Source organism: Anas platyrhynchos, chromosome Z (genome assembly GCF_047663525.1).
Source record: "Anas platyrhynchos isolate ZD024472 breed Pekin duck chromosome Z, IASCAAS_PekinDuck_T2T, whole genome shotgun sequence".
Classification (NCBI taxonomy): domain Eukaryota; kingdom Metazoa; phylum Chordata; class Aves; order Anseriformes; family Anatidae; genus Anas; species Anas platyrhynchos.
The window spans coordinates 3,359,917-3,382,519 of NC_092621.1; the positions used below are offsets into that span (position 1 = coordinate 3,359,917).

The following is a 22,603-nucleotide window of genomic DNA, read 5'->3' on the forward strand; positions in this document are numbered from 1 at the left end:
GAAATCACTCTTACTTTACATTTCTGCACGCGATCCTGGTGTGAGCTAATGCCTGAGTCCTGCTGTAATAACACAGAGTGGAAAACTCTACCCAGACAGTGAGAAATACGTATTTTGTGGGGAGAAATGTAAAGTCATTCACCTAGGAAAAGCCAGGCTGGTGCTGCATGCAGGGGAAGCAACAAGCCCCTTGCACGGGTGCCAGAAACGGGGAGGGGGCTTGGAGAGGGGCTCGCACCCAGCACCCAACAGGCAGCACCACAGCAGCCCCACTGCACTGAGAAAAGAGGAAAAAATGTGGCTTAGGACAGCCTAAATGGTGCCTTGCATGGGTTGGGTCTAGCAAATAAGCCCAACAAAACCAGGTCTGGCCTAGTACCTGCAGCCAAATCCCCTCCATGGCACCAGGGCTGCCCAAGCTGAGGCTGGATGGTTTCCTAAAGAGCATCCCCTGGTGCAGGCAGGGATTAATTTTGGGATGGAATGACGGAGTAGGTGACAACAGCTCTCACTTACACCTTGAGCATCCACCTTTGTGGATACACCTTTTGTTTGTGGATATTTTCCCCTCCCGCTGAGGTCAAAGGAGGCTGACTGCAAGGGACTTGCCTTCCAGCCATGGTGTGAACAGAAATCATGTTTCTGGGAACAGAAATCGTGTTCCTGCTTATTCCACCAAGAATATCCTTTCTCTGTAGCTCACACACAGCTTTAGAGAGAAATACACGATTTCACCAGTAAATGCAATACCCAGAGGAAATGGCTGGGGAAAAGGGATAATGCTAAGGCAGCATCCTGGTGGGATGCTGTGGGGACGGCTCCACAGCTCAGGCAGCCTCTGGTGTCCCCGTGATGGGCTTCCAAAATAGCCCAGGAGCATCTGACAGCCTGGATGGAGTTAAGACCAAGTCAATGTTCCTGTCATCAGCCTCGCTTCAGAGGGGCTCATAACTCTCCATATGCCTGCTCTCGGGAGGCCAAAACTTGGCACAGAAGCAGACGGCCCAAACGCAGTTTTATTTGGTAATAAATAGCTTAAACCTCATAAGCCACTTTTATTTTTTCCAGCTTAAGAATGTAAAATGGGAAACCAGAAATGCTTGGGATTTTTTTTTTTGCTGTGTTCAGAAAATTTTGAAAAAGCAGCTTATATTGAAGAACGGCAGGGCGTTGCTTTTTGTTTTTGTTTTCAGATGAGCACGACCCACAGTGTTATTTCTCAAAGACCTGGCCTTTTGAATCCCAACCCTGCAGCGGGATCGATGTCCTTTGCACAGCTCAGTACCAGCTTTGCTGCCAGAGCTCTTTGCTCAGCCGAGACCTCCAGGAGTGGCTGCAGCACCAGGTGGTTCAACCTCCAGCACCTTCAGCCTGGTGTTTGGGAAGAGCTACCACACAACAAAATTCCCCAAGCCTTTTAATCCATGTCAGTAACATGCTGAAGAAGGGTTTCTGTTTTAATGATGGCCCTATGACACCCCATTTCTCCAGTTATTGCACCCCAGCCCCATGGTTTCCACCACGCACCTGGTGGGATTTTAGCACTTCCAGATTTACTCCACACTCAGAGGTTACCCTACATCAATCAGCTACTTTCCAGCAGCCAAAAAGCCGAACAGATGCCCCAAGCCTCTCAGCCCAAAGGCTTGGCCAGGCTTTGAAAGTCCACCCCAGCTGGAGCAGAGGGAAATAGCCGTGGTTTTGCTCAGGAGGTCAGCTCTGGATGTCAGAGGGTCCCCAGCGGGGTGCTGGGCTGCTGCCCAGCTGGTGCTGTTATTTGAATGTTTCATTTTCTGTAGGACTGTGTTTTTTTGGAGGAGTATGGGAATGTTGTGCTGGTTCAGGGTCATGCAGCACAGCCTGGGGAGGACTCTGCAGGTATTACCTTAGGAAAAAGTCCTCTCCTTGGTGTGGGGTCACATCCCTCATCCCCTCTGAGCCATGTCCCTCTTTGCTGAGGTGAGGATTGAAGGTGACCCTACATAGTGGAAATTTCCCCCAAAACAGCCTCCCACCAGCTTCCCCTCTTCAAAGCCAGGCTTGTAACCCAACAGCACACAGAAAACCTCCCCAAGAAGTTACCCCTCAGCTTGATGACCCCAAATCCTGGCAGACCCAGGGGAGAATTGCTTGCAAGAGAGAGGGACCAGGAGACTGCTGGCTGGCAGCAAGGCCCATAGCTTGCCCTTGCCCCAGAGGGAATAGGAACCTCCTGGAGAGGTTCCCACATCTCATTCACATAAAACATCTCATAAGCGTCTCTGGAGAAAGCACCAGCCGTGGTCCAAGGCTGGGAAAAGCCTCACTACCACGGGAGGAGCCAGGGGCTTGAGCAGGCGGGGAGGGTGCATGGGGAGGAGCAGGGGGACCCCAGCAGCAAGGTCTGTGCTCTCCTTCGAGCAAAACACAACCTCCAGCAGCCTGCTCCCCATCAGACGATTCAGCCAGGTGAGGCAGAGCTAAACTGGAAAATCCATCACAGGGGTGGGAAACGGGTCCTGAGTGCTCGCACTGCACCAGCCTCGGCGGCACGGTGGGCACCTTGTGGGATGGAGATCACTGGGGAGCAGGGCAGCTGCTGGGAGAAGAAGACACTTCCTGGGGGACACAAGCCAAACCGTGTGGCCTCAAGTCACCTGGAGGGAGGGTTTCCAAGGCGCTGGCAGCCCAGTTTATCTCCCTTTCCCAGTTCCTTTTAAAGCACGGCCTCCTCCCGCTGTGCGGCGCGGGAGCGAGCCGCCTGCCTGGCACCCGAGCTGACCTCCCGTTATGAGTTTTACTGTTCCTGACAGCGGTTTTGCCAAGCCTGCTCAGACAGAAACATTTTTTCCTCTCCCACGTGGATGTTGTTTCATTACATCCACCTCGGAAACCTGCGTGCTGCCGTTCAGCACAGCCCACAGGCACGGCGGGCAGGGGAGGGCCCTGCAGCCCTCAGCCCTGCTGGACCAGCTTGCCCCCAAGGGAAGCCTGTCAGCAGCACCAGGTTGCTGCTCTTACCTCATTTCCCAAAGCTTTTGAGAAACAAAACTGCTGCTGGGGCAGGGAGAGCATTCCCCGGGCTTTCTGCCCTGCTGATGCTGGCACAACAGGCACCTTTTAACCCAATTGATGCATCAACCCACATATTTGGGGGGCCAGGCTCTACCTGCCACTTAGGAGGTGAGATTTCCATCATGCAGATGGGTTATTTCACGTTTGCAGACTATCTCATCCAGGTTTTAGTGGCTTTGGTTGGTGTGAGATTCAGCAGCTCTCCAAACTCTTGGTCTTGTACCTCTGGCGGTGGCAGGAGGCCCCAGTGTCGGACACCAGGAACTGCGTGTGGGGAGAACTGCTGAGCCCAGTTAGACCAGCCAGACATGCCAGCACAAGAGGTGAGGAATTTGCCAGGTAAATTCACAAAATGCCATTAGGGAAGGTTGGAGGCCTGGGTGAGACACCCTCAGCCTTGCTGAGCTCTTTCCACAAGCCTATCCCCTGGTAAAACTGATGCTCTGATGCAGCTATTCACAGATAAAATCTGTATTTAGTAGAGTCCCTGAACTGGCAACATGTAGGTCTGGTGAAGCCTTTAACAAAACAGATTTCCAAACAGACACAAGGTCTGGTGATGTGTCTGGTGGGTATCCCAAAATGGCCGCACAGATCCAACCCTACAGCAGATCACTGCCCATAGACTGCTCCCACCTCATCGCAGGCCCAGCCAGGCAGTGAATAAACCTCAGACGGGCTCAAGCTTTCCTCCACCCCCAGAAATTCCTCTCTGAGCATGGCCGTCCATCCATCAAAGCTAAGGGAAGTGGAGCAGGAGCTGGGACGGGAGGCTGGCAGCGACAATGCTCCGCTCCACAGCTGCTGATTAAACCGGGATGAAGTTTAATCAGCACAATGCCAAGTTAATTAGTGCTAGCCACACGATCTACAGCTTCCCTTTTGGCTTCAAAAATTTTAGAATCTCCCAAATTCCTTTTCACGTACCTCACCGGCCTGACATTTTCCCTTGAATTTGCTGTTCCTGAAGCTGTATCTCCCTTTGATAAGGAGGCTGGTGCCAATTTTAGACTCCACGAGCTCGAACGCACGACAGGAAGAATTCGGAGCCTTTGCAGCTCTTGGCCTTTCAGAGGGGATGGGCTAATCTTTGGCTGATATTTAGCAGAGGCTTGCAGTGCAGCACTCCACCTCCTGCTTGGTATTGCGATGACCTTTCAGCTCCATTTGTGAGGCCATCTGAAATTTGCTTGATTTCAGTCCCTCCGCAGGACCTTCAAGCGGATTTTTCGTGCTGTGGCAAATCACAGCGCACCCAAATTGGCTGATTCTGGGCTTAAAAAACACAGGGAGGTGGCAAAGCTCCTGCCCAGTGTGGTGCAGACCAAGCTGGTTTATGGACCCTATGGACCCTGTTCTGCAGAGGGGACAGGAGAGGGGCAGAGGACGGCCTGGCCTGGGCAGCAGAGGTGGTGGTGGTGCACCTGGGGCCAGACCAAGTATCTCCGATGAGAAAGTGCTCATACAACCACAGACTGATGCCATGCAATCCCCTTCCCCACTTCAGCGAGGACCAAAGCCACCCTTTCCCCTGTGGCCAGCCAAGACCTCCTACATCACCTATGTTTGCATTTAGGGATGCCATCCCGGCCATGCTAACACTAATTTGGGTGTTACCATGGCTAGTAAGAGGAACTAAAGAAGAACAGCAGGCCATACAGATGTGTGCCCAGGAATGGGAAAAGTTACCCCAGGAACAGCTGGGTCAGCCCTGGGCGGGGGCAGTGGATTTACAGACACAAGAGCTCGATTCCACCTCCGTGTGTCACTCCTGCATCTCAGGGGGTGAAGGCCCAGCCATCCCAAAGCATCTCGGAGCACCTTCTACAGCGTCAGCCCTGGATGTTCAGGAAACCTTTAGGGATTTGTAACCGGACCTTTTTTCTGGCATTTTGCCACCCCAGAGCTTTCTCCTGGCTCCAGCGAGACATCTCCCTCTGCTGCAGACCGAGGGGGGACTGAGCCTTTCCTGCCAAGCAGCTGGGATGCTGAACTCCTTCCCCAGCTTTGCTCTCTCCCACAGGAGCCCACTTCTGGAAGGCCCCATGCCTCACCCGTCCCACCACAGCAGATGTGCCACAGCCCATCCTTAGCAAGCAGGCGACAAACCCAGGTGCTGCTCCCAGCCTGGAGGAATCTCCCACCAGCTCAGGGCAAACAGACCATGCCACGCTCTTCCCAGCAGCACACGGAAGCCTACCAAGAACCTGCAGCTCTGAAGTGGAAAAAAATACACCTTTTCTAGCCCCGCATGTGACCTCCAAGCCCCAAGGATTTTTACTGATTGCCAAATTTAATTTATTTTGCTGTCTTCTCAGGGCTACGGCTTCGCAGAGCTGGGCCGGCGTTGTTTCCATTACAGCCTGATGGTGCTCAGAGAAGCTTCAAATTAAATCTCAGTCACACATTAAGGTCAGGCAGCTCAGCTCCATTACGGGGTGGCGAGGCTCAGCCCCCACGTAATGGATGCTGCCCGTGCCTCTTAATGACACCGGCGGAGGGACCGGGCAGCATCACGCAGGGCGATTGGCACCCTGCTGACACCGGGACCACGCAATTGATTTAAAAAGTCCATTCATCTTCTGCAAACCACGGCTTCGTTTTTCCTGACCTGTGACAAATCAGCATAAGCCTCGGCTGGAAGACAGAGCCAAGAGAGGAAGGAAAATAAAAACACCAAAAAAATAAAGAAAGAGAGAAAAGGCAAGACACAGATTTCAGCAAGGCTGTTCTGTTTCAATTTCTGCCCCTCGCTTTGTGAGCAAAGTTAAAGGTTTTCCACCCCGCTGTTAGATTCCTGCTTGCCACGAAGAGGGCAGAGGGGATTTAAAGGTGCTTCAGCTTCCCCCCTGTTGCTGGACTCATGGGCTTTGGGTCTGGATGTGCCCACCCATTCAGACCTGTAGGCTGCTATTCTCCACCTGCTTTTCACAGACCATCAGCCACCAAAACTGGGGCCCCCTTGGGCTGGATGAAAATGTTAGTCATTTGTGATACCCAGCATCTAATCAGCCATGTGCCCAATGCCATCATTTCAGAGGCATTTTGTGAGTGATCGGGGAGGGGGAGAAGAGAAGGTGGGGGAGAGGAGGAGATAGGGCCTTGGGGCTGTACCACAGCATGGAAAGCCTGGGTTGCAGGCTGGAAGCCGTCATGTTGTCCCTGCCGAGGCATTTGGGAGATTTACAATAGCTCTTTTACTCCGTTAAAATTCATCCTTCCTAAAGCAAAACATTTATTCCACTTGAGTACAAATAAGAGTTAAATATAGGCAGATCGGCTTAATAGCGTAGTTATGCCTATTAAAGAGACTGTAAAACTAACATCAAGGCATTTCGCATTAATTCCCTCTCGGTGGCTCCAGATCTGATCGACTTGGACAAATCCCCTGCTATGGAGAGGTGCCCACGAGGCTCCGCACCAGTCGGGCTCGAAAAGCCGAGATCTGTCGGCCAGACGAGGAAAGCAAAGCTATTGATCAGCGCGGCTGGGTGAGGAAGTCACACGGCTGCTGCTGCTGGCAGCTGGGTTTTCCCCAGATCATTATTTTTAAGCAGATTTCATAGAGAAGATGTGGCCTGAGTCACTCTTCCAGCTGCTGCAATAGGTGATAATGGGAAAATGCGTGACCTCGGATTAAAACAAAATAAGGTTAAAATCGTTCTTTAAAGAAGAGTCTTTCTCCTCTGTCTTTTCTCCATAAGGAGCATGGAAAGGAGGATGAAAACCAGACATCCACTTTTCCCCATCCCCATTTGTCTTTCCCCAGGAACTTTACCCACCAAGTAGCAGACTCACCCACGCTTTCCCCAAATTTTACACCCGGTGGTCTACAAGACAAACACCAACGTGTTGTACAGGGGGAGGCAGGAAGGTGAGAGACCACAAGGGAAGCCCAGAGGGTCCCACAGAGCTGGGCTCAGCCTGATGTGCCCACACACCCACTGCCCACCCAACCCATGGGTAATGTTTGGGCAGATGTGGTTGTGGATCCCCATGGGGATTCTCCTTGTTCAGACTGGTGCCAAGCAGAAAGAGGTGTCCTACGCTGAGTTTTATGGTGGAGAGAGAGGAGGGCTCAGTTTTGCCCTCTGGGAGGTGGGAACTGGGGGAAATGGTTGCTTTTCCATTGTGTTTTTAATCATTTGGTTTGGGGAAGATGCCCCAGGTGCAAACTGCCCCCAGCCAGCCCTGGGAGAAGGTGTCCTCCCTGGGAGCACTGGCCCAGGAGCAGACACTACCGAGGTGCTGTCAGCTCCATCCTTGCACGTATCCCAGCCTTGGCTGGGCAAGATCCTGCCCCAAGCAGGAGGCTGGAGACCTCCAGAGGTCCCTTCCCAAATTAATTACCCACCAGCTCTGTCAGCTGGCAGAAGATGCTCTAGCAAAACCACAAAGCACCCCCAGCAGCAAGATGGGGCAGCGGGGTGTGCGCCTCCCCATTACAGCCCCAAAAGCACCGACAGCACAGCAGAGTCTCCTCTTCCTCATCTGCAAGGGGTGTGCCTGTGACTGCACACCCCTGCATGCAGCACAGCACTTCTGCATCGTGAGCAGTGCAGATTTCACTCAAAGACTGCAATAAAAATAGCACTAGGTGTGCATTTTCCATTTATACCACCAGCTCGCAGCGTACCTGAACCTTTAGGGAAGGCAGGAATAGATTATAAGTGGTTTTGGTTGGTTAGTTGGTGTTTTGTGTTTGTTTTTTGTTGTTTTTTTTTTGTGGTGCTAACTGCTGAATCCCAGAGCAGAACTCATTTCTGCCTGAGTTGAAATAAGAGGGCATGAGCGATACCAACCCTAGCAGTGCCCGGTGGTTGGTGGTTCTGGCAGATACCAAGCAGAAGAGAGAAAAGCAGCGATTACAATGCGGTATTTCAGACCCAGCCCAGCTCTGGGGACAAATACCATCTGCTCAAGCCACAAACCCTGTTGACTCCACAGAGCTCTCAGTAACAAACAAAAAGGAATTAAAGTTGGGACCTGAACTTTTAAGTTTACATTAATTAAAGCCCGCTGTCTCTAGGACACTGCCGAGCTGCACACTGTGTTTCTAAAATTTCTCTCGTGTTCTTTGAGAAAGATAAACTACGACGCACAAAAGCCCGTTCCTCCAATTGGAAGCAGCATTTTGACCAAGCAAATCAACCCGAGCCCCACGAGGAGGTGCCAGCAGGCTCAGAAGTAACCTATGATGTGGCAGGTCTGCAAACCTCCAGCCCAGAGAGGAGACCAGGGGCTGTCCCCAGCCCCGAGTGCCCTCGTGCAGAAATCTCGACTTCTGACGCTTTACAGTGGGATCGTTCTGGTTTTCAGAGTAACAACACAAGCTGTACCGATGGAAAACCTCCTCCCAGGGCCCCCGGGTTCGGGTCATTTGCTCTCCTGCTCTGATGGTGTGTATGGGTTCCTGCTCTGGGATTTGGAGAGCCGCACAGCAGCGTGGCCCCCGCTGGCATTAACCTGCGCACAGCTGTGGAGGCAGGGATGCCCTTGTACTGTGGATGCAGCTCAGGCAGAGCCTCGTTTTCTCAGTGAAGAGCTGTGTCCAGCTCAGCCGAGCTGCCCAGTCCTTCAGAGCAACTTTGGACAAGTTTCCACTTCGCTTCGTTTTGTGGAAACACAGCACTGGACGTGGTGGAGACCCACGGCTCTCCAAGCCACACCATGGCTAAGCCAAATCCTCTCCCACAGCTGCAAGATTTCCAGGATTTCTGAGCCCTGACAAGAGCATGAAAGTCCCCTTCCATGCTGGGAAGGCATCCTGCGTGTGGACACACAGAGAAAGCAACTCCTGAGCCTTAGGGGCTGCACCATGGCCAACCCAGACCCCAGGGAGACGCGGGGAGCAGCCCCCACGGCAGGCATGAGTAAGAACAAAGCACCTTTTCATTAGCCTTTTGGTGCCTGGACCTTGGCAAACAATTTGCATTTTCATGTTACTGTTGTGTTTTGGGCTTTTATCCCCCTCTCCCTTTTTTTTAAATCACGAAGTCTCATTATATTTGTTGGCTTTCTCCAAGCTCCAGCTCCCTGGCGTGGTGCGGGAGTGTGTGCGTCACGGCATCACTAGGAACAGATTTGGGCTTTACACTGAAAAAAAACAAAAACAAAAGCAACCAGGAGCTGGGTCTATCCAGAGAGGAGCATTTTGGGGTGCCACCTCTGCACGCCCACGTTGAACTTACCTCCATTGGGCTGCCTTTGGAGAGGACTCACCAAGGTCCTCTGCAGCGGTGGCAGCTCCAGGTGGGGTTATTGGGTGCCCTGGCACTTCTCTCCTCCCTGTGGCCATCCCTTGCAGGAGGGACTCACCAATTTGAGGCTTTTGGCTCTTGGATGCCACCTCCCACCAAGGGATGTCTCCTCCCATCAAGGGATGTTGCTGGTGAGTTGGGTTTCTGCAAAGGATTTCCATCCTTACATTTCCCATTTGAATTGCAGGGATTTGGGCAGGGGCCCTCACTGCCTCCCTGCTCCTATCACTGAGACCAAAAATCTGTGACCAACAACACCAGTGTGCCAAAGCCAGGAGGTGAGGGGAGGCAAGGCACCAGCACCCCCTGCTTGATGTGGTGAAAAAGCAGCGGTGCTTTTGCAAAATTATTTTATAGAAAGCACCTGTCCAGACCTCCCTCCTCTAAAAGCAGCATTTTTTGGAAGTCCCCAACATGCCCACACTTTAAAGCTGGCACTGAGGGTTACGAGCAAGCCTCCAACATCCCCACGGTGCTCCCAGCACCAGCTAGTGCAGCATCCATCACCCTTCCCAAGGCAGGGGCTGGAGGACGATGCTCCTTCTGCAGCCTCTGCGAGCACAGCCTCCCCATCCCGTCCCTGAGAACCTCCCCAGGAGGTTCCCCATCTCCTGGACACACTGTGCCATGGACAGCAATTCAGAAAAACCCACCACATCCAGAGGGAAAAGCGTGGCAGGTGCTTAAAAAATGGGAAAGAGGTGAAGGGGAGGGAGCACCGTGGGGGTAATCTCACCAGCAGTGCTGGCCAGGACGGCTGCGCTGGCACAGGGTGATGTGGGTTTGGCTCCCAACCTGCCCAGTCCAAATCCCTGCACTAACCAAGGGTAACGAGCACTTCTGGCCTTAGATCTGGGACTGGCTTTGCTCAGGAGGAACCTCCTTCTGGCCAAGGATCGGGGGATTCACTTTGCCCCCTTCCCCTTGGTCCACGTCCCATTTTTCTAAGCTTGTAACAGCCTCCTGGAAATGCTGTCCTGCCCAGGGACACCCCTGCACCCTACAGGAGAAGCCTGGATGGCATCACGGGGTGTTAAAGCACCTGTCATTTTGCTGAAAATTTCAAAAAATAAAAATAAAATAAAGCCAGGAAAATAGGTTTTCAGCCAGTGGACCGGAAAATCATCATCATCAGTGACCACAGAGCCACACATCCAGCCCCCAGCAGTAAATTTAATGCAGGAAGGAGCCAAAGAGCAAGGACAGGTGATGGGCATGCTGCTGCTTTAGCAAGAGCACCAAGCTCTTCCCTCGGTCACCCTTCAGCCCTTGCAGATTTGGGGTTGAGGGGCTCCGTGTCCCCTCGTCCCCAACCTCCAGCTGCCTCCTGCCCACCCAGGCTGGCCCACGCTGCCGTTTCCCACCCGAGGCAGTGATCAAAACGCCCCACACCGGGTTCGTTGTGGCCGCAGGGCTCTTCCCAGAGAACACAATACTCCATTATCTCCCCTTAATGCAGAAGTTCCCATTCAGGTCAATGAGGGCTGAGCAAAACCAGCCTGCACGGCTCGAAATGGGGCGCTGAGCTGGGGTCGCCTGCATACAGACCCAGCACCTCCCTGCTCTGGTCCTTTTCTCATAGGCTTGCATGCAACTGAGATAATAACTATTAAAAAACGTGTTCTCTGGGCTTGTTCGTCCAAGCCCGCTCATGTCATGCTGTTTCTGTGCAGAAAGCTGCTTCGTTCCTTATCTCGGCCCCAGGAGATCTGTGGGATATGACAAATAATGATCGGACAAGATAAGGGTTTCCCAACGTGCCAGCTCCTAGCATCTAAAATGCCTCACCACAATGGCCCCGAACAGACCTGTGCCAGGGGATGCTGTATCTCATCGATTTCCAGTCCAAAACCCTGCTCTTTTCAACATGCTTTGAGCAAAATTTGCATTTTTCCCCCCGTTCTCACGCCTCAAGATGCCCATCTCCAAACCCTACATCCCACCGGTAGGAGCAGAGACCAAAGACGCCTGATTTTGGCCATGCAGATCTTAATCCTCTCCCAGTCCCGAGCACCCAGGGAGCTTCTTAATTCCAATTAGCAGCTGCTGCAGTAAAGCACCCCTCCGGGGCTGCCAGGATCCGTCCCCTCGGGGCTGACCACAGCAGCAGGATGCTAACAGGCGGGTGATTCACAGCGCCGCCGAGTCTGGGGGAGACGTAGCACCATTCATGATGGAGAAACGCTCTTGTTTTCGGCTAAATATATGAAATAATCGCTCACCCCCCGAGCAGCAGATGCAAATTATACATGGCATTAGCCTCAGATGCCAGCCGCTGTCGTGCTGGTGCGGAGCGAAGCCGCTTCCCAAGGCTCCACCAGTCCCTTAATCTGCCTTTTGACGTCAAGTGACAAACTTCTTGCCGGGGATCATTAATGGGATGACTAATGAAAGCTGATAAGTGAATTTATAAATGAAATTAAGGTATTAATATTAAAGGCCAGGCTAGAAGAAAGAGAAATGTGGATTTAGCAATAACAACAACAAGAAGAAGAAGCGTGGCGATGGGCATGGGATTTACAGCTCGCTTCCCACCGGGCATGTTGCAGACTTGGCATCTGCCACCCAGGGGACATGGGCACCTCTCCTCGAGCACCAGCATCTCCAGTACTTTCAGATGCTGCCTGAGGTTTAAAAAGTTCCTCCCAGGGCTCCTTAGCTCAAATTTGCCAGCAAATGTGAGATGATTTTTGAAAACATGCCGATAGTCCTGCAAAGATTGCCAAACTCACACAAAAACAAAATAATTAGGCTGGGGCCAGTTTGCTGCCAATTATTTTTTAACACCTGAAACTAGATTCCCATCTGACTCACCCCACTATAAATCCCAAGCAACTATTTTAAAGGTTGAGGGGTAATTTTGGATTTACGCACGTATCAGCACGCTCAGACCTTTAGAGCCAGGTCCCGCGTCCTAGCAGCTTCACCACCAACCCAAAAGTCATTTCCAGCTCCAGCTTCTCCTCTCTGAGGTCTGGGGCTCACAGATGAGCCCATTTCAGCCTCAGCTCCGACCAGCTGCCAACAAATGGTCTGAATGGGGCAGACAAACGTCCCCCAGTGCCCAAGGGGCACAGACAAACGAGATCCCATCCAGCCCTGCAGGGCTGCACAAGAACGGGCATTGCCTCACCAGCAAAACAAACAAGCAAACAAATAAACAAAACCAGGAGAAAGCCTCCTTTTTCTGTAGATGCCCAGCTTATAAGCAGGAATATCATGGAAACAGGTTGGGGTGCTCACGAGTGGTGGCTCCTAACACATCCACAGCTTCCAAAACCACCCAGATCCCTTTGGATATATTCGCGTTTGGGCTCGCAGTGCAGCAGAGGAAGAGCTGGATGCCCCCAGAAGGTGGGTGAGGAAGCCCAGAGACCCCCACGGGAGGAGCCCAGCACTGGGAGCAGGCACAGCACGGCAGAAGCACGGGGCACTCTGCTTCTGGATGTCTTTTGGAGATTCCCCACGCCTGGAGAAGATGAGAGCAGGTTTCTGGAGCAGCTCCTAACCCAAAGCCAGCCTTGGGTGCCTGGACACCAGAGCCACCATCAGCCTTGTCCAGCTCCAAGAGTCCTCCTCAAGGGCCCTTCAAAGAAAGGCCATGTCCACGAAGAACCCATTGCCTCATTTTCTCCACTTTTAGGGAAATGCCTGCTCCTTGCACCATTCAAGGAAGAGAGACACATGATAACAGCTCCACAGCATCACCAGAGCCCTCCAAGGAAAATGAGCAATGGGCAGCAGCACCATCAGGGCTGGTAGTCCCCCAAAACATCACCCCACAGTGAGCCATCCCCAGAAGCAATAAAACTCAAAGCAGGCTTTTGCTAGACCGCAGGGTCCCTGCTCAGTGCCTTCTGAACCGTTCAGAGCAGTTTCTTCGAAGCAGAGAAGAAAACCCCTGGCTTCAGTTAGCTCACAGAGGGAGAAACGTTTGCCAAAACCCATCTGAAACCGAAGCAGCTGGCCAAGATCACCACCTGAAATCAACGTCTACTGATGCCAAACACTGCAGGGCTGACGGTCCTTTGTCAGGGAAGAGGCTCTCCTCTCACTGAAATGACGGATTTCATCTCTTTTGAGAGGCCCTCTGCACAGGGGCACCCAGACCTCCCCCTGCACCCACTCCTCGGGTGTCACCTCCAGGCAGGGAGGAGGACGGGGACACGGTGGCAGAGCCATCACCTCCATCTCCTCCTTCAGGGGGAGACCCCCCCAGAAAGCACCAGGATTTTTGTGCACGCTGGCACATGCAAAGTTGTGTTCCCTCAGTTATTGATGGAGACACCCAGGTTCTCCTCCAAGCTAACAAAATCCTCTTAGGAATATCTTAAGCAGAGGGGACTCGGGGCAGAAGGGAGCTTGATCTGAGTGCTGCCTGCCCTGAGCTCTGCAGACCCTGAGCCATTCCCCACAGACCTGAGTTTCACCCCAAGAAGGTTCAGCAGGAAGATGAGACCAAGGAAGGACTGAATTAGGGCCTCCCATGGGGTCCTGTGTGGGCAGCCAGGGGAACCGTGACCCCTATGCCCAGCCCTACCGCAGATTGACCCAAACTGAACCAAGAACGGGGGAAAATGGGCATTTTCCCCCGTTCTTGGGGGAAAGCAAAGCCTGGTGTAATCGCTTGACTCCGGGAGCTGCGGGTTTTGTGAAACCACCCAAATCCCGTGGTATTCCCCAAAGTCCTGACGCCTGGCAGTGCCGTCACGATTCCCCCAGTTGCAAAGTCAGCTCTGCTCTTGGGGCTTAAAGGTGCTGAGTCTGATTGAGGCACAGGAGACCTGCAACATCCTCCCAGCTCTGTACTTCCAGCCATTTTCCACAAAAATCTCCCCCCCCTCCAAAAATACTCAAGCTCACACTTACTCCGTGGAGCTCCTTCCAGGCAGCTCACGGAGGCAGTGACCGAGCCCACAGGTTGGTGTTTCAGGGTCCTGCTCTCCCCCAAAAAACGGGGCCAGGTTTTGGTGACCAAGCACCGGGGCTGAGGAGCCCCCGGGAGGGATTTTGGGACCCCCCTTCCCATCCCAGCCACATTCGCTTTTTCACTTGGGCACAAACTCACCGCTTCTTAACTAACACACCTCCATGGGGCCAGATCCACACCGTAAATCCACATCAACGCTCACCAGACTTTGCTGATTATTCCCCAAACGAGGAACAGCAAAACGTGACCACCATCCCTTCACCTTTTCCTTAAAAAACGACGGAAATGGTGACTACAGCCCGAGCCCGGATGGGTCCGGCCCCCATTTGGCAGCACGGTTATTAAATTCCCACAGATACGTTTAAGACCTTTACACAACCCTTACATAAACCCATCTCAGAGCCGGTTTTGTCCGTGTTCGGGATTATCCTCCTCCCTGTTACAGAAAGAGGTTATTTAGAGCAGCCCACAGGACAGAAGCGCTGCGTGTGCCTCCACACCCACAGCAGCACCCGCACGGGATCTGTCTGGGCTTTCCTCAGCCCGCAGATGCTAAAATTAAAAAAAAAAAAAAAAAAGATTATTTTCTCTGTCCAGGTGGCTTTTCGAGACTCAGGGTGTCAAAGGAATTAAGTCGTTAAAGTGCAGATGTGTTTGATGGATTATGAGCCCGCTGGTTACCGACTAATAACGCTGGGAGCTGGAGGGGGGGAGATGTTTCCTCTCCTATGGATGTGTTTCTAACAAGACAGGTCAAAATATGATGGGGGTGATCAATAGCTTAGGACACGTCGCCATTAACCCAGCAGCTTTTTATTATCAGATTACCGAGGTGTGATTACAGAGCACGCTGACAGCCCCGTTTTGCTCTGTACCAGCACCGCTTTGTAGGGTGGGACCTCAGGGGCTGCAGCCACCCACGGGTTCAGGGGGGACAGGGTTTATCCATGACAGGGTTTTGGGGCAGGGTGGGGTGGAAGGGATTCATTTTTTTTGCTGTTGTTTTACACCGTAACCAAAACTCTCATTGTTTCATGTGGGGTGGGTGGGAAGAGGGGGGGGGGGGGTTGAGTAACTGTAAGAAACGAAGGGAAAAAAAAAAAAAGGAAAAATAAAAATAAAAAAAAAAGGTCACATCAGAAAATGATCAGCCCCAACAGGCATGCACGTCTCCCTTCATGCAAGCGAGAAGCACAGCCTCCCTCCTCGGGGTGTGCGCGGGGACATGTGTGCGGAGCTCAGCGCTGGCCCGGGGCGAGGATGGAGGAGAACAAAGGGGCACGGCACGCACTGCACCCAGGGGGGCCCGCTGGGGGACAGGGGGGGCCTGACAGGCACCCAGAGAGACAGAGGAGGAAGTATGGAGGAGGAGGTCGTGACTCAAAAACGGAACAGAAAACAAAAAACAAAACCAAACCAAAAAAACTGAGGGAAAAGCCAGGAGGGAGGTGGAAAGGCACGGCCTTTGCAGAATGATGCGGCTCCTGGAGGGGTGCTGGGGGCGCCTCGGACCGCTGGCTTTTTGTTTGGCTTGCTAGGGCAGCTCTGTGGGGATGGTGGCAAGGGGATTTCAGCGCTGGGAGCTGCCGAAATCCGCCTTGCCCTGGGTGAGGATGAGCACCCGGCCCTGCGGCTCCCCGTCTCCTCAGGGCGCCGCTCGGACAAGGTCCCCCCCACACACACCCCAGCCCCTCTCCTGCTGGCCCTGGCACCCGTGCACCGCCCTGCAACCAAAATTTGAGGGTTTTACAGGGCCCTTCTGAAACCCTGGGGCAGATTTTATGTCTCACGAGCCCGGGGGGCCGACTCTGTGACCACAGCGGGCGTCAGAAGATGGAGGGCCCGGAGCAGAAAGAGGCAGCCAGGGCACCAGCAGCCGGGCCGGTTTTAGGGCCCCGGCGGGGATATTTACAGCCCTGGGACCAAGGCACGGCGACTTCTCGCCTGGCAGATGGCGAGCACGCATCCATGCTCAGATATAGGGCCACGGGCAGGGGGGATTTTATATTTCCCAGGGCCATTCACCTCTTGTTAGTCAGAGTTCAGGGGGAGAGAACTCCCCCCGTCCATCCGGAGGCCGTCCCTCGGTTTGGTACCAGTCTGCTAAGGAAGGTGTAACATAACTAAGATAAAATCAGTGGCGGACCCTTCATTAATTATCCATCTTTTCTGATTAATAGCTTGGATTTATGCTTTTTCTTTTTTTTTTTTTTTTTGGCTATTCAGTTGTCAGGCAGGATTCTGCATCGGCACACTGGCAGCACAGAGCGTGCGTTGCGGGAGCAATGTATACACAGAGTAATGCTGAGGGTTGATATGGGATGGGGAAAAAAAATGTATCTATGTTAAAAAGCCCCCCTATGTGCGCCAGGGAGAAATCCACTCACTCAGACCTCACGATGAGGGGGGGTGGGGGTGAGGGGGAAAGCAAGGAAAAAATCTAAACAGCAGGATACGACAATAAATGGGAAAACAGCAATAGAAAAAGCACACTAGGTTAATATAGGAAAACTAGTTTCTTTATTGAGAGATCGTATATTAGTATTAGTGGAATCGTGTGTAACAATGTCATCATGCACACAATACAAAAAGGCAAGGCCCACCATGCTATGGAAGGGCAACAGAACAAAAGCAGCGTACACTGAGCAGATGTATAGGCTACAGCACATTACTTTTCAGCAGGGTATGTCTCTACAGAGAGATTTACATCAGAAACTAGGTAATGTAAAAAAATACAGACCATGCTTTAGTTTTAGTACAAGAAAAAAGGTGGAGATACACAACCAAAGGGTATTCGGTACAGAAAATTACCCACAAAATAAGAACAGGAAGTAATTCAGCACAGCAGAAAATAATGTTATCCCTGGTTGATGGGGATCCATTTTGCTGGTGGGGTGTGTGTCTAGAGGGGGGGGGGGGGGCTTTATTTTAAGGGGGGGGTCCCCAATTGCCATCCCGCCCCCCCCTCTTTGATTCGGGATGTTACGGATCGCACCGAATTGTGAATTATTATTTTTTTTTTTTTTAATTTGTGAATGCATTATTATTATTTTTTTTAATTTTGGGGATTTTTTTTTTTTAATTTTCTCGTGGTTTTGGCAGCGGGACCCCCCTGTAGCCCCCCCCACCCCCCCCCCCCCAAATAAAACAAAAAAACCCCAGCAAAAGGAATCCCCGGGGCAGGGATTTACAGTGCCATGTCCTCAGCCGCACAGGATGGGGGCACAGATGGCAGGGGGTGGCCGCTAGGCTACGCGGAGGGTGGGGGGGGGGGGGAGGGAGGGTGAGGGGTGGGGGGGTAAAAAAAGGGTGAATTAAATAACGGAACGAAAACTAACGGAAATCGGCGTTTATAACAAAATAATAATAACAGTAATAAAAAGAAGGGGGATGGATCTATGGAAGCGCAGGCAGGGGGGGGGGGAACAAAAGAATATAGGGAATTAAGGGGAGGGGGGCGTGGGGGCCCGGCTGGGGTTTGGGGCAGGTTTTTAGGGGGTTTTAGCATCCCCCCCCCCCTCCTCCCCCCTCCCCCAGCCGGTTCGGGCGGCCCCGGGACGCGAACCCGCGGCGTGGCGGTACCTCTGTTGCGCACGGAGCCGAAGACGGGCAGCACCAGGTAGCCGACGTGCACCAGGACCATGCTGCGCGCGGGGCGGCGCGCGGCCCGGGCCCCGGCCCCAGCGGCTCCTCCAGCGGCTGCAGCGGCTCCAGCTCCCCCCTCCCCCTTCCTTGCTTCGCTTCGCTTCCCCGCGCTTCTTTCCCGCTTTGCTTTCCCGCCGGCCCCCTTTGACTCTTGCTCGCGCTCTCTGCTTGCTTTCCCGCGGCGGCGGCGGCGGTGGCTGCAGCAGCGGCGGCGGCTGCAGCTGCAGCGGCGGCCGGGCCGCGCTCCCCGCCCGCGCGCGCGCGCACGCGGGCACAAAGGCGGCCGCCGCCAATGGCAGCAAGGCGCGGGCCCGCGCGTACCCGCCCACTAAAAGGGGGGGGGGGATGATGATGAGGGGGCGCGGGCACGCGCGCAGTGTGGCTGAGGGGAGTTTTGGGGGGTGGGGGGTGTGAGGAGGTGGTCCCCATCCTGGTTTTAATCCTTGTCCTGTGGCAGGTCTGCCCCGTTTGTGCACGCAGGGTAACGGGAGAATGGAAAAATAAAATAAAAATAAAACACACACACACAAAAATCGTCGCTTTCCGCCCGTTTCTGCCGGCTGCCCCAACGCCAACTGCCTGGGTGGCAGGTGGTGGAGGGGGCTGGGGCTGCGGCACGTACACACACACACACACACACACACAGCAGCCCGATCCCCAACACCACGGCTCGGCATTATAAATGAAATTAAAATTAAAGTGAGGCCTGGGTCCCCAGCTGTCCTCACAGCTGAAGCTTGGCACCCACAGGCACCCCCCGTGGGGTCCCTGCAGCCCTGTCTCGGGGTCCCGAGTTGTCCTCCAGCAGGGCTGGCAGGGCAGGGATTTTGCCTTTTCCACAAAAATGAGGTGAAACCCTCCAGGACAGGGGAGTGGGATCAGCCAGCTCAAAACCCCACATGCCAACAGCATCCGAAGCTGGCTTTTCTTTGCAGACCTCCGCCACAGCAGCAGAAAAGCCCTGGTGAACACCTATACACACACACACACACATATATATCTATTTAATGTATCATTTAATTTTATTTTTTCCCTCAGAAATTGCCACAGCCGGCTCCAGGAGGACGTCCCACACCCACAGCAGCAATGCCATCGGGTTGCAGATGGGAAGATGCGGTGTCCGCATCTGGTGGCACACTGACAGGGTTTTGGGGCTCTCGAGGCCTTGCTGGGGGATTAAACACCCCGCTGGGCTTGGAGGGTGGTGATCGGAGGAAATCCTACAGGGAGAGGTGGTGCCGTGGCACCACAGCCTGGCCCAGCGCAATGGGAGCCCCAGCTGGGCTTTGACGCCTGGGTCACCCTAAGGCTTTGTTCGAGGCTTACGCTCAACTAAATTCACTCTTATTTTGCTATTTCCATAATTGCATCTCATATTTTGGGTGTGCTCAGTGTTTAAGTGTGACCATTTTAGCCAAAGCTCGCCCCAGGACATACACAAGTGCTGCAAGGCGGCGTTTACACCCTGTATTTGTCCAGCTGCAGGCAAATCCCGCTGGGCTCACTTTTCCTGTAGCCGGGATGCTGCAGCCAGGTGCAAATCCAACCCTGCCGATGCCTGGGATGCTTTCACACCCACCAGCCCTTTTTGGCGTGATTTTTGGAGCCTTGATCCCCTGCTCCTGGGGATGGGAGCGCAGGATGCGGCTGCAGCCCGTGCCTCCGGCTCTGGTGCCATCTAGTGCCTTCCACCGGCTGCTTCCAGACCGCATTTTCCGAGCTAAAATGTCGGTGGCCAAACTGGATTAAAAACCGCCGCTAACCGGCCTGTGAGGCACTTTAATAACGCGGGTTTTTTTTGCCTTGTGGGGAGCTCAGCCCCCCCGGTAAGCGTGCTCCCCGCCTTGTGCAATGCCCAGGTTGGCCTGTGGTGAAAATTTCCCTAATAATTCCTCCTAATGAAGGCCTGATGCTTCCCAGACACAGAAAAGGCCCTTGGATTATCCACGGGGCATGGAGGACGGTCTGGTGTGCCCCAGGAACCTTTCCTTGCGATGAAGATGACCCAAACTGCATTTTCAACATGCCGAGCCTCGTCCCAGCCACACCACGAGCTGCCTTTTGCAGGCTCCCCTCTTTTCATCGGGATTTATCGTGGCTTTGACGTGGAAGCACGCTGGTGGCAGCACCACGCCGCCCACCCCAGCTCACCGTGCTGTGACTCGCGATGCCCTGGAGGCACACGCTGCAGCTCCTCAATAATTCAAGGGCAGGCATCTGGTTACTGCTCCCATCTCAGTAACACCAGCCCTGCCCCTCTCCAGGCAGCTCTCCTGGAGCCTCTTCCATTCCTTGGTCCCCACGGTGCCACCAGGAGATGACCAATTCCTCAGCAATCTGGGGTCATGATGTGCCAAAATCATTCAGATCACTCAGAGAAACACTTCCCTAAGGTGGGTCGATCCCCACAAAGTTCCTCAGCTTCCCATGGCCACCTTCAAGAGCCAAGCCCAACCGCTCAAAACACCTACCCATCTTCCCAAATCTATTAATTAACTCTCAACACTGCTTTATTTAAGTGCAAAGCAGCTTTCTTAGGGTGCCCTTCCCTGAAAGCACAGCTCTCAGGCACAGGAACAAGGAGGGGACATCTCAGGGACATGCTGGTGACCAAGAGGAGAGCCCAGTGAAGGAGGTGGTGGGAAGTGTGATCATGGGGAAAAGCAGTAAAATTACTGCGTTGTGGTTCTCTGTCACATTCCATGCCAGGTGAGACGAGCTTTGACCAACACACTGCAAGGGCAACACGTTTCCCATCAGGGTCTCAACAGCATCGGTCCAGCCCAACCACTCCAACGTGAAACCCCCTTCCTGGGGGCTTTGTAGGCACCCTGCTTCCTTGGAAGGACCTGGAGGTCCCTGCTGCCAAAGGCTGGGTATCCAGGGGGTTAATATGGCAATGACAGGAGCAATCAGGATATTTTAGCATGCGAGTAATTAAATCTGCCCGTGGTGAGTTTCTGAGGAAGCTGATGCCTGGTTCAGCTGTGGCTGCGCAAGCTGTTGGCTCCCCTAGAGAGATCAGCTTTGAAACCACGCTACTTCAGTGTTTTCACGAGTGACCTTGGTGTAGAGTTGGAGATTTCTACTGAAAACTGCTGAGCAGGCGGGCTCGTGCAGCACTGCCAGCAGGGGAAGTAGTGGATGAGCTGGAGTGAGACGTGGCAGTGGGGTTCGGTGGCATCAGCCTTAATGTAAACACACAAGGACCTGGCAGAAAGGAGGTGGGAAAGGTTTGGGTGCCCTTGATCACGGGCCAGCCAAAAGCTATCAGTGGGTGAAGCTGTGGGCAGAGCAAATGTGATCCTCAGCTGTAGGAGATGGGATTTTGTCAGAGCCACGTGCAGGAAACCCGCCGTGAGAGGCAGCAGCCAGGACCCAGGTCTGCATTCAATTTGCGTGGTGTAGAGTAATGAAAAATGAATTTTGCAGAGCTCTAATTTGTTTCTTTTTCCAGCCGTAAGCTACCGTTTAGTTCCAGTAAAAGGAGAGCGGCCACCTTATTTGCACCAAAGCTGGAAGTAAAACAAGATGTGTTCGTACACAAGGAGGTGCTTTGCAGGAGGGCTGCCCCTGTCCCTGCAGAGGGGAAGTTGCAGCTCCAACCCTGCAATGCTCGGGAGAGAAAGCATCTGGCATTCACAAGCTGCAACCCTAAAAAGGAGAGGGAAAAAACAAACAGTACTTCAGCAAATGGTGGTGAAGCACTCAGCAAAGGACACATTTTGCAGATCCTCCAGGGAAGGCGAGAACTAATTTGTTCGGTAAAACCCTTTCACTTCCCATTTTAAGGCAGACAAACAGAACTCAGCCAAAAAATTAATCTGCACTGCAATGACTTCACCGTGGAAAACAATACAGAATGCGAGCTGCTCAAGCAGCTTTTGTCAATTCTCATACAGCTCCAGAAACGACAATCCCCACAAAGCAAACTGGCCTGAGCCACGAGGGATGTGCTGAGCGACTGCAGGGAAATGTCAGGCTTTACGTACAGCGCGTGCTGAAGCTCAAGGACGCTGGGTTTCTCCTGGTGGTGGAGAAAAAGGGCTCAGGGAGGACATTGCTTCTCATCTTCCCACATCTGCACCAGACTCTGTGATGCTGTTCTCTTTCTGGTGATGTGCATGAAACAAAATCTCTGGTGTCCATGTTCATGGCAACAACCTGGCCCCCAAATTCCCATTTTTAAGCTTCACAGAAGCCAAGAACTCAATGGGGCTGAAAAGCGAACTGACTTCTGTTATCTGTCTGGCTATGTAGAACACGTGGATAAATGGCTCTCCCCACCCGCACCACGGAGAGCCTCCCCGTGTGACAAAAACCATCAGAAATAAATCACACTACCCTGTCCGGCTGGAAACATAATGGATTTTATATTCTCATTCCTGCTTCCATATTAGTGGAGGCAGTAGATGGGAGTATAGGGGTTCCCCAAACACAGCTCAGCGTGGCACCACCTCTTGTGGCCTGCAGGACCCGGGCACGGCTCCACTGCTGGTCTACACCTCTCTTTCAAATGTCAGGTTTCAGCTTGCCAGCTCTTTTAGGCCACTGTGGTTCTTGTGGGCAAAATCTGCGTGCAGCAGGATCCCAGTGGCCACGTGCTCTGCTCAGCCTGCAGGGACCACCAGGAGGACAAGGGGACGCACTCGGAGGAAATACCACGAGGAGGCTTCTCAGGTAAACAAATAAAAAAACATCCCAAACAAGATGA

At 53.2% G+C, this 22,603-nt stretch overlaps 1 protein-coding gene across 1 annotated transcript in view; it reads right to left on the bottom strand.

The window, feature by feature from the left end:
* Positions 1 to 18,170, bottom strand: part of ARK2C (arkadia (RNF111) C-terminal like ring finger ubiquitin ligase 2C) — a 39,672-nt gene extending 21,502 nt beyond the window's left edge. The window contains exon 1 of the mRNA XM_027446558.3: positions 17,827 to 18,170. Within this exon, the coding sequence (XP_027302359.1) occupies positions 17,827 to 17,887 (61 nt within the window). The 5' untranslated portion in view covers positions 17,888 to 18,170. The remainder of the gene's footprint in view (positions 1 to 17,826) is intronic.
* Between the last annotated feature and the right edge of the window lie 4,433 nt (positions 18,171 to 22,603).